General features: G+C 47.7%; 1 protein-coding gene and 1 long non-coding RNA gene across 5 annotated transcripts in view; one reads left to right on the plus strand and one right to left on the minus strand.

Moving 5' to 3' along the window:
- Positions 1-65: 65 nt before the first annotated feature.
- The window catches only part of LOC107133102 (uncharacterized), a 595911-nt gene continuing 573802 nt past the window's right edge, over positions 66-22174 (plus strand). For both annotated transcript variants that reach the window (XR_009490449.1, XR_009490450.1), the window contains exon 1: positions 66-3442. This is a non-coding gene — a long non-coding RNA (uncharacterized lncRNA). The remainder of the gene's footprint in view (positions 3443-22174) is intronic.
- On the minus strand, positions 4808-20463 carry GSDMC (gasdermin C). 3 transcript variants are annotated; one of them, XM_005215323.5, is made up of 16 exons: positions 20335-20463; positions 20083-20252; positions 17970-18190; positions 16798-16981; positions 12995-13163; positions 11018-11129; positions 9697-9744; positions 9290-9319; positions 9149-9196; positions 8800-8826; positions 8602-8631; positions 8285-8311; positions 7301-7440; positions 6861-6978; positions 6122-6195; positions 4808-5501 (listed from the first exon to the last, which is right to left on the minus strand). In XM_005215323.5, exons 3-16 carry the CDS (start codon positions 18184-18186, stop codon positions 5262-5264), a joined length of 1464 nt encoding a protein of 487 aa, XP_005215380.1. In that variant the 5' UTR covers positions 18187-18190; positions 20083-20252; positions 20335-20463; the 3' UTR covers positions 4808-5261. The 3 variants fall into 3 exon arrangements, with proteins under 3 accessions (XP_005215380.1, XP_059749144.1, NP_001039469.1); XM_059893161.1 differs by lacking the exon at positions 8800-8826; NM_001046004.1 differs by lacking the exon at positions 20335-20463 and having other exon boundaries at positions 20083-20210.

Below are 22174 nucleotides of genomic sequence, written 5' to 3' on the forward strand. Positions count from 1 at the left end.
ATACCCACCCGGACCACCGGGATTTCCAGCCTGGCTCATAGCCCCCGGGGGGGCGCGAAGTCTCCCACCCCTCCCTCTGACCCCTGACCCATGGGGGTGAGTCTCCGGCTTTCAACAAGGGTGCCGTGGATGTACACTAATATTAATATGCATGCTGTTTTTCTTTCATGTGATTTAAAGAATCAAATTGTTCCCAGGTTTGTAATTTTTTTTAAACCTCAGATGCCCCCTTCTCCACCAGCCCCCCACCCACCCCCAGCTCCTCCCCAGAGACATCACTTTGAACTCTTTCTGTTGCTGTTTTCTCTCTTTTTAAGGACTAGATTGAGATGTAATTCACACACAGTTCACTGTAACTCACACACACTTCAGTGTCCAATCCAGTGACTATGAGTACATTCACAGGACTGTGGAGCCATCACTGCAGTCAATCTTAGAATATTTTTATCACCGCCCCCCCAAGAACCCCATCCCAACCACTAATGTGCTTTATGGATTTGCCTATTCTAGATATTTCAAGTAAATGAGATAATACAAGATGTGGTCTTTTGAATCTGTCCTTACTTAAATAATAAGCTTGCTCACTTGTAGGCATTAAACGTGGACTTCCACCAGGGAAAAACAATTTAGGGCCCCCCTCCCTCTATACCTGCACGAATCCCATCCCTCCTCTTGAGTTATAATTCTCTTTTGTTTTTTATTATTACTGTGACTCTGTAAACTCTACCCAGCTATTAATAAACTGTAATTATCTTTTATTTCCAGGAGGATTTCGATAGTTTTTCGTCCTTTTTTCCTTTTCTTTCTATTTTCTATGTACTTATATCTAATTAAATCCAAACTCCACCAAGTGCTTACATCTCCTCCTCTTGTGACCAGGTTCCAGGTATTTTATCAGTTTCATACTCCTGGAGAAATCTCTCCCAAGGCTTCCTATCACTTAGATGTACAACATCCTCTTACAACTTTCTGGAAAAGGGAACATGGACAGTTATTAAAAAAAAAAAAAAACTTTGGTCGAAAATATCCTTATTCTACCTTCATGATATAGACTACTAAATTGGAAATAATTTTCCACCAAATTTAGGAAGCCCTTGCTCCATTGCCTCTAGTCTGCAGTGGTTGTATTTTAACGGCATTCTCGTGTCTCATCTTTTGTAAATAACCTGTTTTTCCCTCTGGATTTTCACTTCGTCCCACAGGTTCTGAAATGTCCCTGAAATGTTGTGGTATGAGCTCCTTTTCATGTATCAATATTTGTGTTAGGCACTCAATGGGCTCTTTAAATCTTGAAGTTTGTGTCCTAATTATGGGGTGTTTTCTTGAATTGTTTTCTTGATGATTCCCTGTGTGTGTGTTCTCTTTTGGGGCCTGTTTTTTCCAAATGTTTGCCTTCCTAAACTGCCCTTCTAAATTTCTTTTCTCATTTTTATCCTGTGGCTTTTGGCTCTACTTTTTGGGAAATTCCCTCAACTGTATCCTCTAATCTTGAATTTCATTTCTGTGATAATAGTTTTAATTTTTAAGAGCTCTGTTTTCTCAATGTTCCTTTAAAAATTTTGTTGTTTAGTTGCTAAGTCGTGTCCGACTGTTTTGCGATGCCGCTGTCAGTAGCCTGCCAGGCTCCTCTGTCCATGGGATTTCCCAGGCAAGAAAACTGGCATGGGTTGCCATTTTCTTCTCCAGGGCATCTTCCTGTCCGAGGGGTCAAACCCAGGTTTCCTGCATTAGCAGGTGAATACTTTACTGACTGAGCCCTCAAAACCCAAGTTTTAGCTTTTCTCAAAAAAAAAAAAAAAAATCACAAAAAACAAAAACGGTGCCGTGGAGCCCACATTCCCGCTTGGCAATAACTAGGTAGAGCTGTGACACAGCTGTCAGGTCCAGGCAGGCCTGCATCCATCTTTCCTTCTCCAGGGAATCTTTCCAGCCTGGGAACTGAACTCGTGTCTCCTGCATTGGCAGGTGGATTCTTTACCATTGAGCCACCAGTTGCTTTTTGTTAGTTTTGGCTTCATCTGTTTCTCAGATATCTGATGATGCTTGTCGGCTCCCATTTTGGGGGAGGGGCGTCAAAAATCAGACTGGAAACTGAGCAGTGGGTGGAGCTTAGTGACTGAGCTTCACTGGCAGGCAGGCAGCAGAGTGCTCAGCTTGCTTGCATGTTAGAATCAGCTGGGGAGCTCTTGAACCTGCTCTCCCTGCAAAACAACTAAATCAGACTTGTGGGGGTGGGACCCGGCATTAGTAATTTTTAAAGCATCCCCGTTGATTTCTGTGTATACCCAACGCTGAGGACCTCTGCTGTGCCTTTCTCTGTGGAAACCGAACATCTGCATCAGTAGGACTTTCTCTTGTGCCAGGTCCCCAGGAAGAATCCTCTAGTCTCCTTCCTGGCAGAAAGGAGTCAACTGGGAAAGACTGCGCTCGTAACTCCCAGCTGGGAGAGAAGGTGAGGCGAGGGTTGACCTGGAACGTTCCATGAAAAAGAGGCTCTCTCTGGCCACTTGTGTGCCCCTCTAGTGACAGGAGAGACTTCCAGATGTATCCTTCTGTTGTCTTTTTGCTGGGTGGAAAGAGAAAAGAGAGCAATAGGCACCCAGAGTTAATTATCGTGACATAAACAAACAAAAAAACCCAAGAACTTTTCAATACTGGGGAAAACAGCAGGAGTTAAACAAGATCTTCTGGGGAACAGGGGGAGGCTGAGGTGCCTTGCACCGCTTTACGGGCTCTGAGCCCAAGGCCACAGGTTTGTTTATCTTTGTCTGTGCTGGGTCTTCGCGGCTGCGCTGGCGCCTCTCCATTTGTGGTGCTCAGGCTTCTCATTGCAGTGGCGTCTCTTGTGCCGCACGGGCTCTAGGGCCCGCGGGCTTCAGGAACTGTGGACCTTAGAGCACAGGCTCAGTGGTTGCGGCACTCGGGCTTAGTTGCCCCACAACATGTGGGATCTTCCTGCACCAGGGATCACCCATGCCTGCTGCATTGCCAGGTGGATTCCTTACCACTGAGCCACCAGGGAAGTCCCCGAGTTTTACAAAATAAATCTTTCGTTCTCATCTGCTTGGTTGAGACCTTGTATGGAGGGGAGATGGGATCGGGGAGGAGAAGACGAGGCATCGCTTCTGGGAAGAGGGGCTGACCCTGAACACAAGGAAGTGTTTGGGGGGAAGCAAAGCCATATTAATGAGAAGAATAACCACACCGGTAGCCAGCTCGCCTCTTCTTCCCCAGACAAGCCGGGTGAACTCTCTAAAGGAAGCTAAGCCTCCTGAACCCCTTCCCACCACACGCTGACCCCTCTGAAGACTCTGGGTGTTCTGTGTGGAGAGATAAGCAAATGCCTCTCCTGGGTGCAGGAACCCAAGCTCCGGGCGTTTATCAAATCCGTACAAGACAGGACAGAGTCCAGGCCAACTGTGCCGGACTTCTCAGAGCCCAGGTAAGTCCTTTCTTTTTTTCACGCCGGTAGAAACAGGCTCCAAACAGTCTTTTGTGTTGGAAGAGACACAGGTCTCAGTTCAGGTGGTATGGAAGCAAGAAAAACTTCCTACCTCCAACTTCGGGCAGAGAGGGGTTTGGACAGAGGCGCTCTGCTGGTGTTGGAAACAATTTGCACAAGGTGAGAGTTGTGATTTACGTTTTATTTGGGGGCAAAATGAGGACTGCAACCCAGGAGACATGCTTCAGATAGCGCTGAGAAACTGCTCCAAGGAGGCGAGGGAGGAGCTAGCACATACAGGAGCTTTGCGACCAAGTGCAGGTAGTCTGAACATCAGAAGATCACCATTAATTAAAGAGACCAGATATGTCAAGTTAAGGAATTTAGCGCTTTTTCTGTGTATGCGAAGATGTAGTCTGGGCTCACTGAAATCTTTCCTTTCATATGCATCTCGGCTATTTGGGCCCAGTATCTCATGCTTTCGCATCCTGCCCGGGGACGAGCAAGATGAATAAAAAAAGGGTTACGTGGCATCTATGTAAACACTAGAGGAAAGAAAGACAGCAGCAGAATCCATTCAGGTAGAGAAGTTAAAGAAGAGCCCACAGTGTCCTTAATTATTTTGTATTGAAGTGAAATAATCTCAGTAAAACAAGACCTTAAAGATGAGAAGAAGAGACAAGACTTCAGCCAAAAGGGAGACTGCAAAGCTAAGGGACCAAATTGAATATCAGGATGACAATTTCTGAGCTAAGAAATTAGAAAAGCAATAGAATGATGATTGCAGTTGAGGGCCGACTCAGAAACACTGAGAAAATACCTGCATGATCTCAGAGAATGCAAAAGGGAAAAGGAGAGATTATAGCGCATAGACAAGGTAAAATGAATTTAGAGGACCCAGAAGACATTTGTGGGCTTCCCAGGTGGGGCTAGTGGTAAAGAACCCGCCTGCCAATGCAGGAGACGTCAGAGATGTAGGTTTGATCCCTGGGTGGGGAAGATCCCCTGGAGGAGGGCATGGCAACCCACTTCAGTATTCTTGCCTGGAGAATCCCAGGGACAGAGGAGCCTGGTGGGCTACAGTCCATGGGGTCGCAAAGAGTCAGACACAAATGAGGGGACTTAGCACAGCACAAGGACATTTGGTGACTGAGAAATAGAGAATTCAACAAACAATGTATAATATGTTTAGTGATATGAGTGAATCTTCCTTAAATGAAGGAAGAACTGAACCCACAGCTCAGAAGGCACTGTCTGAAAACTCCCAGGCTGACTGACAGACGCACAGGCATAATTGTGTGTGTTGCCAGGTGGGGGCGGGGGGGTAGTTATAAGTTTGAAACAGTTCCAGACACACAAGAACACTTCAGAATGAAAAAGAACTCTTGTTTTAAATATTTTACCACATTGCCTTGATCACATGCTTCTCTATCCATCCATCAATTCACCTTATTTTCTAATATATTTCCAAGTAAGTTACAGATGTCAGTACACTTTACCCAATGCAATTCAGAATGCTTATTCATGAGAATTCAATCTTTGCGTACATTGCTTTGAAGTAAAGTTAACATGCAATGAAATGCTCAGATCTTTAGATACTATTTGTTAAGTTTGGACAAACGCATAAACCTTTAGCAAGATACAGAGTTACAGAGTATTTCCATCACCCTAGAATGTTCCCTCCGGTCTTTATCGATCTCTGTTCACCCAAACTGGAGTGGCAGAAGGCGGGGTTTCGTGTTCCCTGAGCACAGAGGATGCTCACAGCTAGACCAGGGTGCGGCCAGGCCTCTCTGGACTCAGGGACCCTGGGGAGGGCTCAGGCCTCGGCCAGTTGCTGCAGCACAGAGAGGGACCCGTACAGGGCAGACAGGGGCTTCTTGGCCTCCAGGTCCCAAGTCCCCTTGGGGTTGTCGGGTGCCACCCTCAGGCCGCACTCCTGCAGCAGGCCAAAGGTGACAGCCAACCCCTCATCCTGCAGCGAGGCGAGGAGCTTGGGATCCAGGGTGAAGGGAATGTTCCAGGGGTACCGGAAGTTGGGCTCCAGGATGCTCTCCACCTGGAGGAAACAGGGTCAGTTGTTGCAGGCCAGCCTTTGAAGTTGGGAATCAAGACCTTCTATCCTGAGAGCCAGGGCCTCTCGGGGTCATGGGAGAAGGAGAGCGATGGAGTCAAGGGGCCCAGAACTCTCATCCTATTCTGACCCGTGGTCAGGGTGAGCTTGGATATGTTTCTGAAAATTGTTGAGCTTTGGTTCTTCAGGTGCCAAATGGTGATACTAACATCGACCTTGCTAAATGGTGTTATCTGCAATTACATGTGTATCTGTGCAATGTGTGCATGTATGTGCATACATCTGTACACATATGTACTGACATATACATATATGTGGAGGAAGACAATTTGCAAATGGTAACCGTATGAGAAAAGGATGAGCCCCCAAACATGCATTCCTGTGTGGCTCTTTTAGAACAGTGGGAACCCTCTGCTGGGGTTGCCATGGAGATGGAGACCCTCCTGAGGTGGAGGGAGAGGCAGCCAGGGAGTTCCCAGTGGCCACACAGCTCTGTCCCCAGTGCCAGCAGGACCTGACGTCACCTCTCTTTCCTCAGGATCATTCTTATCCCGGTTCCCTCGCCCTCATCCCAGGACACTATCCCCTGGGGGTTGATTTCTTACCAGCTCCCGTTGCTGGGGCAGGATCCTCTTCTCCATGGACCAGGCCAGCAGCTCATGTTGGATGTCACTCAGCACTGGGGACAAGGGGACATTTGGGGAGAGACAGTATGAGGAGTCAGTGCTTTTTTCCCCACTGTGAACTAGGGAACCCCAAGAGAGGGGAACCCTGAGGCAGAGAAATAAAACCCGTTAGGCGTGAAGGTCAAGTTCCCTCCTGCTCTTGGGATGGTCTCCAGGATGCTCCGTAACACGGTCCAGACTGGAGCCTGGAATCATCCACACCCACTGATACATTGGATGGACTTGGGCCGGTCTTTCTAGGTCCTGGGCTGGTTCTATATCCTGTGGTGAATTTATCTCACTGAGCCCTTCTGACCTTGCAGAGAGGTATGATGTGAGATGAAGGTCGTTAGAAAGATTTTAGACAGGGGTGTGCATGCGTGCTAAGTCACTTCAGTCGTATCCAACTCTTTGTGACCCTATGGACAATAGCCCTCTAGGCTCCTCTGTCCATGAGATTCTTCAGACAAGAATCCTGGAGTGGGTTACCATGTCTTCCTCCAGGGGATCTTCCCCACCTACGTCTCTTATGTCTCTTGCGTTGGCAGGCAGGCTCTTTACCACGAGCACCACCTGGGAAGCCCCCATTAGAGAGGTGGCAGATGGCATCTAACCCCTTCCTTTCGGGTCTAGAGGCCAAATTTGTGATGTTCCCACATTTCCCTCAAGTCACTCTTACCCAGTAAGGCTTCAAGGAGGTAAATGACGCAGGGTCTTGACTCAAGCCACACATTTCTTGAGTCTTCCCGCATCTCACTTAGGAAGCTGCCTGTATGATCCCAAAGGTTCCCATCCAGCTAGAGGAGACCCGTATTAGCAGAAAGACAACAACAACAATAATAGTAATAGCAATAGATACTGTGGTACAATTCTGCCAGTATCTTTTGAGTTTACAAGTGATTAACTCAGGTAGGAGGGGAAGGGCTCTTCACCTCCCCCAGGAGGTTCCAAGCAGCTGCAGCACGTGGGCTGCAAGCCCTGGACCTGGTCACTGGGCTGGGCCAGTGTCTGGGGTCCCCTCCTCAGCCCTCCTTCCCCAGGTAGCTCAGTCGTCGACCTCCTAAACTTGCCCCTTCACAACTCTGATTGGCCTTAGGGAGAATGGGACCCCCTTCTCACCATGTCTGTGAGGTCCTGCAGAGCCCCTTGGTCCTTGAGCTTGGCCAGGATGGTATGGAAAAGAGCATCTCGAATGTCCCTGGGGAGCTCAGCCACTGCCTCTATTTCCCTAGAAACCTCGTTTTGTAGGGACTTGAAATCTGTCCTCAGCATCAACATCAACCAGAAAGTGGGGAACAATTCTTTGATTAGAAGGTTTGTGGTATGATAAGCTGGGCACCTCCATCCCATTTATCTGCCAACCAAAAGCATTTCTGCGGACAGCATGTTTGAACTCTGAGGATGGAGCTGTCATAATAGTCTAGAAAGGTGGGCAGTCCTAGTGCTGAGAAGGGGCCAGTGGGGGAAGGGGTGGGGGGAGTAGAAGGCTGGGAGGAGAGAAGGAGATTCTGGAAAGAGGTCACAGAAAGTGGAAGAAAATGACCAAGCACTCAGTTCTGGGTCATGTCTAGAACAACATGGATTCTCGTGATGGGCTCTAGAGGTGAGAATCCCAGGTGCTCTGGGCCCAGTTCCCACATGTGTTGAGTGGGATGTTTTGCGGATTACATGAGTTTACTAAGTAAAATGCTTGGCGGGGGGGTAGCACCTGGCACGCACAGATTATCGATCTCATCGTGTAACTGCCTGTATCATCTGTGACCACAGACACAATCAAGGCATGGTGTTGGGGGTTGTCTGCTTCTCCTAGGAGACTTCAGGTGGCCTCCAGATGGTCTGCTAAGAGGAAGCAGTCCAGTGAGGCAGGAATTTCTGGCTGTATTCCCACTGCTCAGAATAATGCCTGTTGCTCGAATAGTTTTCAGCAAGGGTTTGTTGTGTGCATGCATGCATCCGTGAGTGAATGAATGAATGAGTGGGGCTGTACAAAGCATCAGCGGGAAGTAGAGCTCAGATTTGTAAGTTGCGTGCACATCACCTTTTGGGCACTTAGCTTTGCAGTTTTCCACCCAGGAAGCCCCAGGTTTCTTCATAAATACTGACCTCGGGAAATGGGTTCCTGTATTCTTCCTGGAAAGAGTCACAAGGGATCATCTCCCTTTCTCATCCCCCAGGTTTACTCTTGAGATGTTTTGGAGGGTCCTGCCCTCCAAACACCTCCTCCCTTTTGTTTAACCTCTTCCTCCCCCCATTCCAGCCCATCCCTCCACCTCCTTGGCCTTCCCAGACCCTTCCCATTCCACAGAAACTAGGGCCAGGCCCCGGGGCAGTGGCAGCAAAGGCAGGGGCCATCTGCTCTGCTCTCCAGACGTGTATGTGCCATTAGGACCCCACCCCAATCCCAGCAAACACACACTCACCAATTGGGAGGATGGGACGTCTTTTGGTGCCTAGAAGGGAAATTTAATTTCCCATCCAAGAGTTAGTCTGTGAGGACACTCGGTTTCCCTGAACTTCTGCCCTTACTTCCCTGAACCCCCTGCTTTCTGTCCACCCCTTCCCCTTGCCCAGGGCACCAGAGCCAGCGCCACGGGTAGGCTGTAAGGTCATCCACTCACCCATCGCTGATTGCCTCTGCACTTTGCCTGGAAAGATAGCAAAAGGGCGCATTCTCCAAGAGTTAACCTCCCCTCCCCCAAGACACACACACAAACACGCCCCCCCCGCCCCATTACCCCATTCAAAGGAGAAAAGTGGCTTTCTCTGTGGCTGCAAAGGTCTATGGCTTGTGAAAGACAGAAAAGATAGCAGGCTACGGAGGAAGGAGGGTAGTTTCCCTCTGGGTCTGCCTTGCAGATTAACACCTGGGCTAAACACCTTGCACTGCTCTTATTAGCATCCAGAGAGGGTCAGGGCTCAGCAGGGCCTGGGGGCTTGGCAGAGAACCTGCCCTGCTGAGGAACTCACCTACGAAAAAGGCTTTCCGCTTGTTGTCATCTGAGATGGAAAGAATTTCTGGATGGGGAAGAAGGCAGGTCAGGAGAGCCCAGGTTATTCCTGGTGGAGGGGTCTGATCCCACTTTCCCGGCTCTAAAATGACTCGCTCACCTGGTGACAGCGGCAGCCCCTGCAGTTTAACTGGAAGAAGAAACAGATGTGCTCACTCAGGTGCCTTTTCTCCCTTCCCGTCCCTTCTCCCTCCTCCTCCCAGCCTCTCTAACTCCTCCCTGCCCCCCCTTATTTCTCACCTCTCAGCTGACACAATGCCTGGAGACAGGAAACCTTGGCAAGTACCGCCCCCCACCAACTTCCCCCTCCCCAGGACTCTGCTTCAGGATTCAGAAGAGAGAGGTGGCTGTCTCTGGGGCCAAGGGGCCTGTGGCAGGGGAAGAAACGAGGAGGTGGTGGAGGACCTGGCTGGAGGGGTCTTTCCTGTGGGACTGAGTGCCTTGCAGGGCTTCTGCAGCATCCAGCCCCAGGTCTAGACAGAGACCCCGCCCAAATCAGGAACTCACTTTCTGGGAAGGTTTTCTGCTTGTCGTCATCTGAGATGAGAAGAATGGCTGCAAGGGAAAGAAGCCAGGTCAGGAGAGCCCAGGTTATTCCTGCTGGGTCCTTTCACACGGCTGCACCCGTAGACCTCGCCCTTCGCCCTCCGGCCTGAATGGTGCAGAGAGGCCCTGCACGCCCCCTCGTGGTCAGGGCACGACTTGCAGGCAGGGCTGTAACACTCTCCTGAGTCCCGCTGACTTCGGTTCCCACGGGCTAACACTTAGAAAACATATTTTTGAAAATGAGGCTTCTTCTCATCCCCTCCTAAATAAATAACACTTTGTCATTCCCCATGCTCGTTAATAACACTACCATCTCCTGATGCCCTCTGCACAGTCTCTGGTCTCTTTCTAAATTAGCCGTGAATCCCATCTTTGTCTCTACTCTCAGTAGGACTGGCCCTTTTTCTGGAAGCTGAGGTCCTCTGACCCCATGAGACTGGAGAGCTCAGTTCTTTTCTACTGCTATCGACAGGCGGTGACTGATGCCAGGACCTGGCCTTGATGAGATGTTACAGTCGGGGTGCTATACGTGTGTGTCTGTGTGTGTGTTGAGGGCGCCCTCTCTCCTTGGACCTCAGCTGTGTCAGGACGGCCTCTAGCTGGGTCTCAGCATTTGGGAGGGGAGAGAGGGGACGCCAAGCACACTGAGCTGTGTTCGCAGTGCTCACTGTTCCTCCTGGGTGTGTGGTTGCTGTTTGATGACACTGGTTCACAGATGTCGAGTCAGAACCCAAAGCGAGGGTGTGTGTATTGGGGGCTGTGCATTTTGAGGCTAGTGAGGGAAAGACGTATTAATAGATGAATTCCTGTGTTCCTTTGTTGGGGCTTCCCTGGTCGCTCAGATGGTAGAGAATCCGCCTGCAGTGTGGGAGACCCGGGTTCAATCCCTGCGTTGGGAAGATCCCCTGGAGGAGGAAATGGCCTTACATCTGCAGTTCTGTTTATGACGAGTCACTGTGTTATGAGCTTTGCCTGGGCTTACAGGGCTCTGAGGCTCCCCCAGGTGAGCTGCCAAGAGCGGCAGGGCCTTGAATGCAGGGTAGGGATCAGGGCTACTCTTTGCCTGGTGCTAAGGACACCCTGCGTTGGGCCCCCGCTGTGTCCATCTCTGCGTGGGACACTGCCTCTGAATCTCCGTGTGGTCATAGTTCGGTCTTGCGGGCTTGGAGGTGGCTGTGGGAGGCTGAGAAGTTGTGCTCCTCCCCTCCCCCGGCAGGGAGGGAAGCCAGGGTGGCCTCTGGGTGGTCTCCCACTGCCCCCACCCCTTTCAGTCCCTGCTCACCTCGGCCATCCTCCCGGAACACCAGCTGCTTCTTCTTATAGGCCATCACGGTGCCCTGGGGCACAGTCATTGTCCTCTTCCTTTCTTTGAGACCCGATCCCTCTGCTGTGCTCTGGGGAGAGAAGCCAGGCAATACGGTCATGTGTGCATGAGCTTCTAGAAGCTCACGAGCCGAGGACCCAGCAGCCTCCTACCCTCCCACTCCCCATCCTGGTCCTGATTTCCAGTTACCCATTTTTTTTTTAAATCTTCTTTGGTCAAGTATTTACCTTCACGTCTCTCAATGTCATGCTTTTATTGCATGTATTTGGGCGCCCTGTGGACCAGTCAAGCTAACACATAAAACTAACCGTTACGTGGAGTTATTCCCGTATTCTAGGAGACCTGAACGACGATGAACATATATCCTCATATGACCTGGATGAGTGGGATGGTGGGGGGCTGGGAGGGAGGCTTGTGAGGGAGGGGATATATGTGTACATGGCCAATCCAGTTCACTGTACAGCAGAAACTAACACAACAATGTAAAGCAATTACACGCCAGTAAAAAAATGTATCATCATAAGTTCTTTGTAGATGCTATTATTTTAATTATTTTGGATCAGGGAGCTGTTCCTCAGAAACACACACAATGTCCTCAGGCAGCCTCATGAGTCACTGGCTGTCCAGAATCAGCTCTGTGCTTTGATCCCCCAGGATGCCTCCTACCCTCGAGTTCCTGAGAGAGTCCAGTGTAGACCGATGCCACGGGGGGCTCTGACGTATCGAAACACAGGTGGTACCAGGCCACACGGATGCGTCCGTGAACCAGGGTGAGAAGCAAGCTGTTTTAACAGCATCTCAGCCCAGGAGCTGATATTTAGAAGCTTGCTGGGCCCTGTGAGAGTCGTTCTATGTGAAAGGATGCTGGGTTTTCTCCTGTTCTCGCAGAGTCCAGGTGCCCAGCCCAAGCAGATGGAGACCCAAAGCTGAGCATCAAAATGTCCTTCAGATTGGAGCCATGTTTTATTTATTTCAGGATTCTTTGGAATCAAATGATGCAGGTGGGATCTGGCCTCCCCCAGGACAAATTAACCGATTTGGGGAAAGTTAGTTCATATTTCAGGTTATTTTTTTTTTCCCTTTTTAGTTCCTAAATCTCTTACATGAGGACAACTTACACACAGTATGTTGCATAGAAAACATGTTATAACACACATGCAATTTCTTTATCTCCGCGAATCCTAGCTGATATTGCATACATATTTGATATATTACTTTGTCTAAATCAATTTAAAAGATTATAATTGGCCATCGTGAGTGAGTTGTGTACATCATATGTGCTTGAATGTATTTGAATCTATAAACTTTCTGCTTCAGGTATCACAGTATTTAGGGTGTTTTAACTGACAAAGTTTTGTTTTGTGTTAATGATTCCTTGGGCTTCTCAGGTGGCTCAGTGATAAAGAACCCGCCTGCAATGCAAGAAACACAGATTTGATCCCTGACTGGATTGGGAAGATCCCTTGGAGAAGGAAATGGTGACCCACTCCAGTATTCTTGCCTGAGAAATCTTATGGACAGAGGGTCCTGGCGGGCTACAGTCCATAGGTCTCAGAGCTGGACATGAGTTGGCGACTAGACAATAATTCCTTGTTTTCTCTAGCAAACCACACAAGAATATAGTATAGTGACTACACTTTAGTAATTTCAAGGGTCTATCATTTGCCCAAAACAAAATATAATCTCAAATAATTAAATCTATTGCCCATTTTACCACTATGGAATAATCCCATGTACTGAAATACTAAAGGGAGGATGTTAGATGGACTCTCAGGTCAGGGGTCAGGCTTCCTCAGCACATGAGAAGTGGGGAGTAATGACCCCACTCACCCCACCCCCTGAAAGCAGGTCCTAAGAGGGCCCAGAGACCCTGGGAAGGGACGCTGGGCTGGCTGTGCTCTTGGGGCCCGACCCCACTTCAGGACAACACGGTACCTTGGCATAAAAACTCCAAGGGATAGAGAATGTGCCCGTGGCATTCACACTGCTGCTGTCCTGAAGGACGGTTTCGTTGACCAGTTTCACAGCCTCTGTCACCACATACAGGTTGTCCCCTCTGGTCCGGCACTCCTGCAGAAATGACGGCTCTTGATCCAACACTTTCCTAGGAGACATAAAGGAGGAGGAGGGTCAGAGTGCAAAAGAGATGGCTTCTCAGGTCTCTCCTCTCCTTAGGACCTGAAGGCTGCAGAGCCTGTGTGGAGCCCTAACGGTGGGAAGGTACTGGCTTATAGGCTAAGAAGGATGTCTCTGGTATGCATGATGGAGAGGCCCCCTTCTCTTATGGAGGGATGGGTGTGAGAGTATGCAAGCCATCTTCTTAAGGCTTTCCAAAATTATGTTATTTCTTTTAGAGGGCAGTTTATAGATCTCCAGCTGTAGGGCCTCTGACCAGAAGATCCAGAAGTAGACAAGTCTAGACGGTGGAGAACAGTCCTTAGGAGATCCTGTTGTCAAACCTGGGGACCTCCACACCCATCCTTGTCCAGAGACATAGTCAGGGTGCGATGTGGAGCACACAGATAAAGTATGATGATGCTGGGAGGATTTTAGATGATTTTTTTTCTTGACTAGTTTGGGTGGGTGTTTATGGATTGAACATCCTTGGTAGGTGGGTAGGCCTGGCTTGAAGATGTAAGTTTGGGTGGGAGATGTGAGCGGTGTGAAGTCCTGAAGACAAATTTCATCTCCATTTCATTTCTGAGACTCATCTCTGATTCCACTCAAGGCCCCTGCTAGGGTTGGTGCCCTGGATACCAGCCATGTCGAAGACTGAGAAACTCTTAGATTGCTTTTCGGTGGAGGGGGTCACTGAGGATCCAGGGCTGAGCTTTCCCATGGCCCTTGGAGTGCAGTTCAAGCCACTTATTTTTCAGTTGCTAAGTCATGTCTGACTCTTTGAGATCCCATGATCTACAGCTTGCCAGGCTCTTCTATACTCCGCTGTCTCCCGGAGTCTGTTCAAATTCTTGTCCATTGAGTCGGTGATGCTCTCTAACCATCTCATCCTCTGCCGCCCCCTTTTCCTTCTGCCTTCAATCTTTCCCAGCATCAGGGTCTTTTCCAATGAGCTGGCTCTTGGCATCAGGTGGTCAAAATATTGCAGCTTCAGCAAGAGTCCTTCTGATGAATATTCACGGTTGATTTCCTTTAGGATTGACTGGTTTGATCTCCTTGTAGTCAAAGAGACTTGCAAGAGTCTTCTCTAGCATGACAATTCAAAAGCATCAATTCTTCGGCAGTCAGCCTTCTTTATGGTCCAACTCTTACATCCATATGTGACTACTGGAAAACCAAAGCTTTGACTAGATAAACTTTTTCAGCAGTGACGTCTCTGCTTTTGAATATACTGTCTAGGTTTGTCGTTGCTTTCCTTCTAAGAAGCAGTCATCTTTTAATTTCATGGCTGCAGTCACTGTCCTCAGTGATTTTGGAGCCCAGGAAAATAAAATCTGTCTCTGTTTCCATTTTCCCCCCTTCTTTTTGCCATGAAGTGATAGGATCGGATGTCATGATCTTAGTTTTTTTTTTTTTTTAATGTTGAGTTTCAAGTCAGCTTTTTCACTCTGCTCTCAAGCTGCTTATCTGGTGTCTAAGGGCTGTGTTATCTGATATCTACTTACTTCCTGAGCCTCATTTTCTTTCACCTTCATCTTGGTTGGCTAAGCTGCAGCCTCCCCCCTCCAACATCTTGACAATACCCACCTCTGCCCTGCCTCATTGCCTTTAACCCCTCTTCTGGATCCCTTTCATCCCGCTCTTGCTTGCTTCTTTTATTCTTTAGGTCTGAACTCAGCCCCTCCGAGGCCTAAACAGACCACCCTCCCTCCAGGCATTCTCTGTTACTTCTTCCGGTCTTACCTTCAGAGCCCCCATCACAAACTGTGATTACCTTTGTAGCTGAAACGCGTTGCAGCCTCCACATCCCATTTATTAAAAACCTAACTGCCTTCTTATATTTAAAGCTTTGATCTCAGACTTACTTATCTTACTTGAAACTAGCTGATACAATTTACTCTAGGAATTTTCTCTTTATTCATCAAGGAGAAAAATGGTTTTTATTTTCTTAGCTCCAGAAACCCAGATATTTTCCTGCAAGACCGTCTTTGCAGATGCTATTTCCAGTTAGGGCTGGCAAGACACAAGGAAGACAGATATTGGGCAATGCCCTGTCAAAGTGACTTCTGTTAAGTTTCTAGTTGCTTCCTTAACATGGGCTCCCACCTTTGTTGCCTTCATAAAAATCTATTTAAACTGGCATCTCAGTTTTTAAAAGGTGTAAAGACTTAAGTTTTTTGTTAAGTTCTTAGAGATTCATTGGCTATCCATCTTTGCCTATATGCATGGAGGTAAATTAAATCACCGGACACTTGCAGAGTTTAATTAAACAGTCTCAGAGTCTTTGTCTCATTTAAATAAATATTTTATTAATTTATTTTTTATTGATTATTTCCTCACTCCCTGTCCTTTGCCTGTCTACACTAATTAAAAGTGGCTTTCAGTTCAGTTCAGTCTCTCAGTCGTGTCCGACTCTTTGTGACCCCATGAACCGCACCATGGAGTCCATCACCAACTCCCGGAGTTCATTCAAACTCATGTCCATTGAGTCGGTGATGCCATCTAACCATCTCATCCTCTGTCATCCCTTTCTCCTCCTGCCTTCAATCTTTCCCAACATCAGGGTCTTTTCCAAAGAGTCAACTCTTTGCATCAGGTGGCCAAAATATTGGAGTTTCAGCTTTAACATCAGTCCTTCCTATGAACACCCAGGACTGATTTCCTCTAGGATGGACTGGTTGGATCTTCTTGCAGTCCAAGGGACTCTCAAGAGCCTTCTAAGCATCAATTCTTCAGTGCTCAGTTTTCTTTATAGTCCAACTCTCACATCCATACATGACCACTGGAAAAACCATAGCCTTGACTAGACTGACCTTTGTTGGCAAAGTAATGTCTCTGCTTTTTAATATGCTGTCTAGATTGGTCATAACTTTTCTTCCAAGGACTAAGTGTCTTTTGATTTCATGGCTGCAGTCACCATCTGCAGTGATTTTGGAGCCCCAAAAAATAAAGTCTGACATAGTTTCTGCTGTTTCCCCATCTATTTCCCATGAAGTGATGGGACCAGATGCCATGATCTTAGTTTTCTGAGTGTTGAGCTTTAAGCCAACTTTTTCACTCTCGTCTTTCACTTTCATCAAGAGGCTTTTTAGTTCCTCTTCACTTTCTGCCATAAGGGTGGTGTCATCTGCATATCTGAGGTTATTGACATTTCTCCCAGCAATCTTGATTCCAGTTTGTGTTTCTTCCAGTCCAGCGTTTCTCATGATGTACTCTGCATATAAGTTTAATAAGCAGGGTGACAATATACAGGCTTGATGTACTCCTTTTCCTATTTGGAACCAGTCTGTTGTTCCATGTCCAGTTCTAACTGTTGCTTCCTGACCTGCATACAGGTTTCTCAAGATAGGGCAGAGATATTTATATCGTGTTATTATTCAATGCCCAGCACATAATAATAACACAGTAATGGGTAACTACTGTTTTAATAAGTGTGTATAAGATAATGACTATTAGTTGCATGAATGAATGAATGCATGAATATCTAAGAAGAGCAGCATGATATGGGAGGTCATTTTCTTCATTCTAAACCTCAGCAACAAGCTCTGCTAGATGCCTCCTTGCCCACGAGGAGAGCCCTTGGGGCTCCCTGACCCGTTTTTCCTCTCCCCTGGCCTCACCTCTTCTGGAGGTCTTCCCAGTCCCATGGTGAGATGGTAACAGACTGAACCTCCAGGGAGCATTCACAGGACTGGGTAGCCGTCCCTGACACACTCACTTCTAGCCCAGCAGTCACATCCACCTCAGCTGCCCCCTTCCAGACCGTTTTGTCAATGAAGATGAATTTTTTTGACAGTACAGGCTCTGGGGATAGAAAAAATGTCTTAGTTTTAGCCAAGAATTCACTCTGGAACAGCTGGTGTAGGAAATAGAATAACTAAGTCCTCTTTTTATCCTAATCCTCTTTAAAAAAAATATATATATATATATAGTGTGTGAATTTTTATTTACTTAGCCACTCCCCATCAGGGATTGAACTCGAGTTCTCTGCAGTGGAAGTGCAGAGTCTTAACCACTGGACCACCAGGGAAGTCCCTACGCCATCCCTCTTACTCATGTAAATCTCAGTTAAAGTTTTAAACGTAAATTACTGCTGAGGACACGCAATCCATCTCCCCAGGGGCTGGACAGCAAGGGACGATGTCCTGATTCCAAGAAGGGATGAAGTCACTTGCACGCAGGTCCAGGAGAGCCCGAGCATCCTCTCTCCAGGCACTGCGTCAGCCCCATGGGGCAGCACACCGAGCAGAAAATGTTTGGGGTTTAGAGCCAGGCAGACCTGATTTGGATTCTAGTTCTACCAGTTCCCACAAGGCATTTTGTAAGTTTCAATTTGAAAGTGAAAGGGAAGTCGCTCAGTCACGTCTGACTCTTTGCAACCCCATGGACTGTAGCCTACCTGGTTCCTCCGTCCATGGGATTTTCCATGGCAAGAGTAGTGGAGTGGGGTGCCATTGCCTTCTCCAGGGGATCTTTCCCACCCAGGGATCGAAACCCGGTCTCCCCTATTGCAGGGAGCCGGTTTTACCGGGGAAGTAAGTTTCAATTTATTCTTATGCAAATGGAGCTATTAATCCCAACTTGAGAGGCTGCTGTAAGGATTCAGTGTGCTAAAAAACGTGCCTGGGTCCAGATAATTAGATTCTCAAAGAAGCGTGGCTCCTTGCCCTGTGCCTTGAGGCAGGCTGCTTTGGTATCTACCTGTGCAGGTGTCTTAGGGGTTTCTTGGGTGCTCGACTGTGAGCACCCTTATGTCTCACTCCTCACCTCCCTCACCCCTGGTTGACATTACCTGGGACTGAAGGGCTTGGCTCCAGGATGTCGGTGAGGGTGTGGTCAACTGGAACATCAGGTTGTTCCCAGAACTGAGAGAGGGTCCTCCTCTTCTTCCGCAGTAGCTTCAGCTGACAGAATTTGTGGGCACTCAGCAGGTTTTGGAGGGGCCTGAAGTCTTTGTCGCCAAGTTCTTTGACCAAATTCTTGCTAGTATGCTCAAACAGGGAGGGCATGATGCTAGGAGCACAGAGAGGAGCACACAGTTCATTTGGGAGAAAAGGGGCAACCTCTGATAGATCCTTGATGTTTGAACGGACATGATAGGAGATGAATTTAGGTCTTAAACCAGACACAGAAGGGCAACTACTACAAAATCTTACTTGTATGTGAATTTTAAATAGCTAAACTCGTGGAAGAAGCAGAGAGTATGATGGTGCCCAGGCGTTGTGCGGGGAAATGGAGTGATATTGGTCAAAGTGTTCATAGTTTCAGTTATACTGGATGGAAAAAACATGGAGATCTAATGTACAGAATGGTGACTATATAGTTAACACTATTGTATTGTATACTTGAAATATGCTGAGCTCGTATCTTAAGTGTTCTCATCACACACGCACAAGAGGGAGTATGTGAGGTGGTCAAAGTAGAAAGTATTAGGTGCTCAGTCGTGTCTGACTCTTTGCGACCCCATGGCTTGTAGCCCACCAGGCTCCTCTGTCCATGGAATTCTCCAGGCAAGAGTACTGGAGTGGGTTGCCATTCCCTTCTCCAGGGGATCTTCCCAATCCAGGCACGAACCTGGGTCTCCTGCGTCGCAGGCAGATTCTTTATTGTGAGTCACCAAGGAAGCCCATGTGAGGTGGTGGATATGTTTATTAGCTTTATTATGGTGACCATTTTACATTGTATATACGTATATCAAAATATCAAGTTATAAACCTTAAATATATAGAATTTTTGTCAGTTATACCTCAATAGATCTGAACAAAGGATTAGACAGATTAATAAAAAAGCACAAAAAGGAAGTAAATCCCAGGCAATAGTGTAGATTGGAGCTCAGAGCCAAGAACTGCCCTGGAGATCCAAATGTTTGAATTATCTGTGTGTAAGTGGTAACTGAAACCATTTACCACTTCCTGGTATAGTACTTACTTACCACTTACTAGCAGTGTAGTAAGGATGTGTGTGTGCATGCTCAGTTGTGTCTGACTCTTTGTGACCCCACGGATTGTATGTAGCCCACCAGGCTCCTCTGTCCATGGGATTCTCCAGGCAAGAATACTGGAGTGGGTTGCCTTGCCCTCCTCCAGGGGATCTTCCTGACCCAGAGGCAGAACCCGAGTCTCCTGCATTGCCAGGCAGATTCTTAACTGTTCAGCCACTAGGGAAGCCCAGTAATGATGCAGACATGAATAAACAGTTAATAGTTGGGTAGGCAAAAATGTGAAGTGCATGTTTCAGACCACATCAAATGAGAGCAATTCAGTGCTCTCTCTCGAGGAAATAGGAACAAGATTTTCCACTTATATAGAATTCACTTTTGAACACTCATTGAGTGTTGAATAAAGACAGAATTTTCAACAATTCAAATAAAATCCCTGATGTGACTTTCCGTTTTGTCTAGTGTGGGCCCTGGAAGGGCTCAATGGACAACAGAGAAACATAAGAACGAAAAGGATTCTCTCAGCCTGGGCCTGGATAAAGATGTATCAGAGATATATCCCTGAGCCTTACATGCTTGGAGATTGTTATCAGGAGTTCTCCTTTACTAATGAGAACTTTAGAGGAAGCAGTACCTTCTCTAGGGGTCACATTGTGCTGTGCTGAGTCACTCAGTCGTGTCCGACTCTTTGTGACCCCATGGACTGTAACCCGCCAGGCTCCTCTGTCCATGGGATTCTCCAGGCAAGAATACTGGAGGGGAGTTGCCATACCCTCCCCCAGGGGGTCTTCCCGACCCAGAGATCGAACCCAGGTCTCCCGCATTGCAGGCGGATTCCTTACCATCTGAAAAACCCGAACAAATGCACCTCTGTTCATTTCAGAAATCTACCCTGAACATTTCTGTCTCTGGCCAGAATATAATATCTTCTCTTCTTGTTCATCCCGAGTCTCCAGTTAGAACTTACCAGACTGTGTATTGTTTTGCCTTGTAGAAAATATTCCAGTTGAGTAGGGTCCCTTCAGACCTCCTGACGTCAAGCAGAGTTTGACAAACTTCAGAGAGTAGATACACGTGACTCTACTCACTATTTTCTCTCCACCAGTAAGTCTCTGACTCAATTTCCAATGCAAAATCCTAGAAAGACAAGCATACGATGGGCCCTCTTCTCTTCCGGGAGACCAGGGCCAGAGCTGAATTCTGGATCATGGAATCTTACCTTCTTAAGTCCTTATCAGCCAAAAGTCTGTGAAGTAGAATCGGGCAATGCTTGGTTCTATATTTATTAGGCTGTCTTGGAGCAGATTGGACAGAAATGTTGGGAAGCAATGCTCTTTTCCTGGCACAAAGAGAACTGGTTCAACAGGTCTTTGATTTATGCGTTTATTAGTCTTTGTGGCTGTAGTAACACACCTGGCTCACATTTTATCTTAAGTGTGCTGTGTGTAAACTGCAATCCTGGATCAGCGAGGAAGGGCCAAAAGTAAGCATGCTGATTTACTCAAGATTTCAGAGGGGGATGAGGTGGGGTAGGGGCATTGCAAAACACAGGTTAGTTTCTTGAAAATTCTCCATTAGTCATCTTTTCAGCTTAGCCTTTTCAGAGGTTTTCATGGCGATCTTTCCTCTCAGGCCCTCCTTCCTCCCCTGACTCTGTTTCTCCTCTCCTGGTCAAGGTCTTGCATGTTTCTGCCATTTCGCTTCTTGGTCTCTGCTCTTTCGCACATTCTCTCTTCCCTTTCTTTTCCAGGGCAACCTGAGCTTCTCAAAGCCCTCCCTCCCTGAGCTACTCAGTCAGCACACAGCTGCTACATGCCAGCTACAATTTCTAGTCTCTGGGTCTACATTTTCTTACATACTGTCTGGACTCCAGTCTTAGGGGTACAGAGGTCAGTAAGACAGAGTGCCTGACTCCAAACACTTACCTTTACTGTGGGGAAGACAGACAATACCCATTTTAAGACTGGCGAAGTAAAGAAGATGGAGAATAAGGGTGTCCTCACAAGGGTACTGAGAGTACGTCTGTGGATGAGTGCGTGTGTGGTTTATGCTGAGTTTGCAGGCCGGCTCCCCTCTGTTTGCCGGGATTCACAGTCCCTCCATCTCGCCTTCTTGACTCTTCAACATCTACTTTTCCTTAACGTCCTCTGCTTACCTCACTCCTTTGCCAGGATCGCCCAAACAACCCAGCTTGGAGTTACCTTTCTGATGCATACGTCGCACTTTCCCGATTCTTTCCGAGTGTCACATTTAAGAAGCCAGGGTGGGCACTTAGCCAAACCCCTCTTTTTGTGGCTGTTGGTTCTGCCTTCGCAGTAGGCCTGGACCTGAAACAGGAGGGAAGGGGGCAGGGCACAGCCTTGAAAGAACGACATAGCCATAGGACATGACATGAACCGGTGAGAACCAACTAGGTCCAAGGAGGTGGCAGAGACTGCTGCTAGCTTCAGTACGTGCTCCTTGTAGGGGATCAGCAAGGTAAACGACGCACCCACAGGTGCCATGGTAGTTCCAAGTCCGATCATCAAAGGTCAGCCAGTGGGCGGTGGACAATTCCTGGAAATCCCCAGCCTTTCCTCCCAAACAGTTGGACTACTTCTCCCACTCATTAGCCTACAAAACTACCCACTGACACGAGATGGCCCACACTGCGAGCGGCCTGTGCTCCTCCCTTAATCCACGTCTTACCTGTCATCTGTTTCTCACTGACTTCTTCCTCAGGAACCTGAGCTTGAGTCCTGAGGCCAGACGTGTGATCTCAGTTAAAAGACCACAGGCTCAAGTCCCAGTCTGGGACGCACGGGTTCCAATCTGCTCTCTTGATATCAGTTTCTGTGCTGAACTCTGGCCTGGTGACCATCACCTCTCGTCTGCATCCACGTAATCCTTCCCAACGTGACTTCCTACTTTGGCCCTTTCCGTGTCTGTTGTCAACACAGCAACCACAGGCATCTTCTCAAAAGATGCAGCGATTTTATTTTACTCTTTATTTTACTCTTGAGCTCAAGCCCTTCCATAGCTGCCAATCCTACTTCAAGTCCAAACCAAGTCGTACAAAT

This window comes from Bos taurus, chromosome 14, assembly GCF_002263795.3.
Source record: "Bos taurus isolate L1 Dominette 01449 registration number 42190680 breed Hereford chromosome 14, ARS-UCD2.0, whole genome shotgun sequence".
Lineage (NCBI taxonomy): Eukaryota > Metazoa > Chordata > Mammalia > Artiodactyla > Bovidae > Bos > Bos taurus.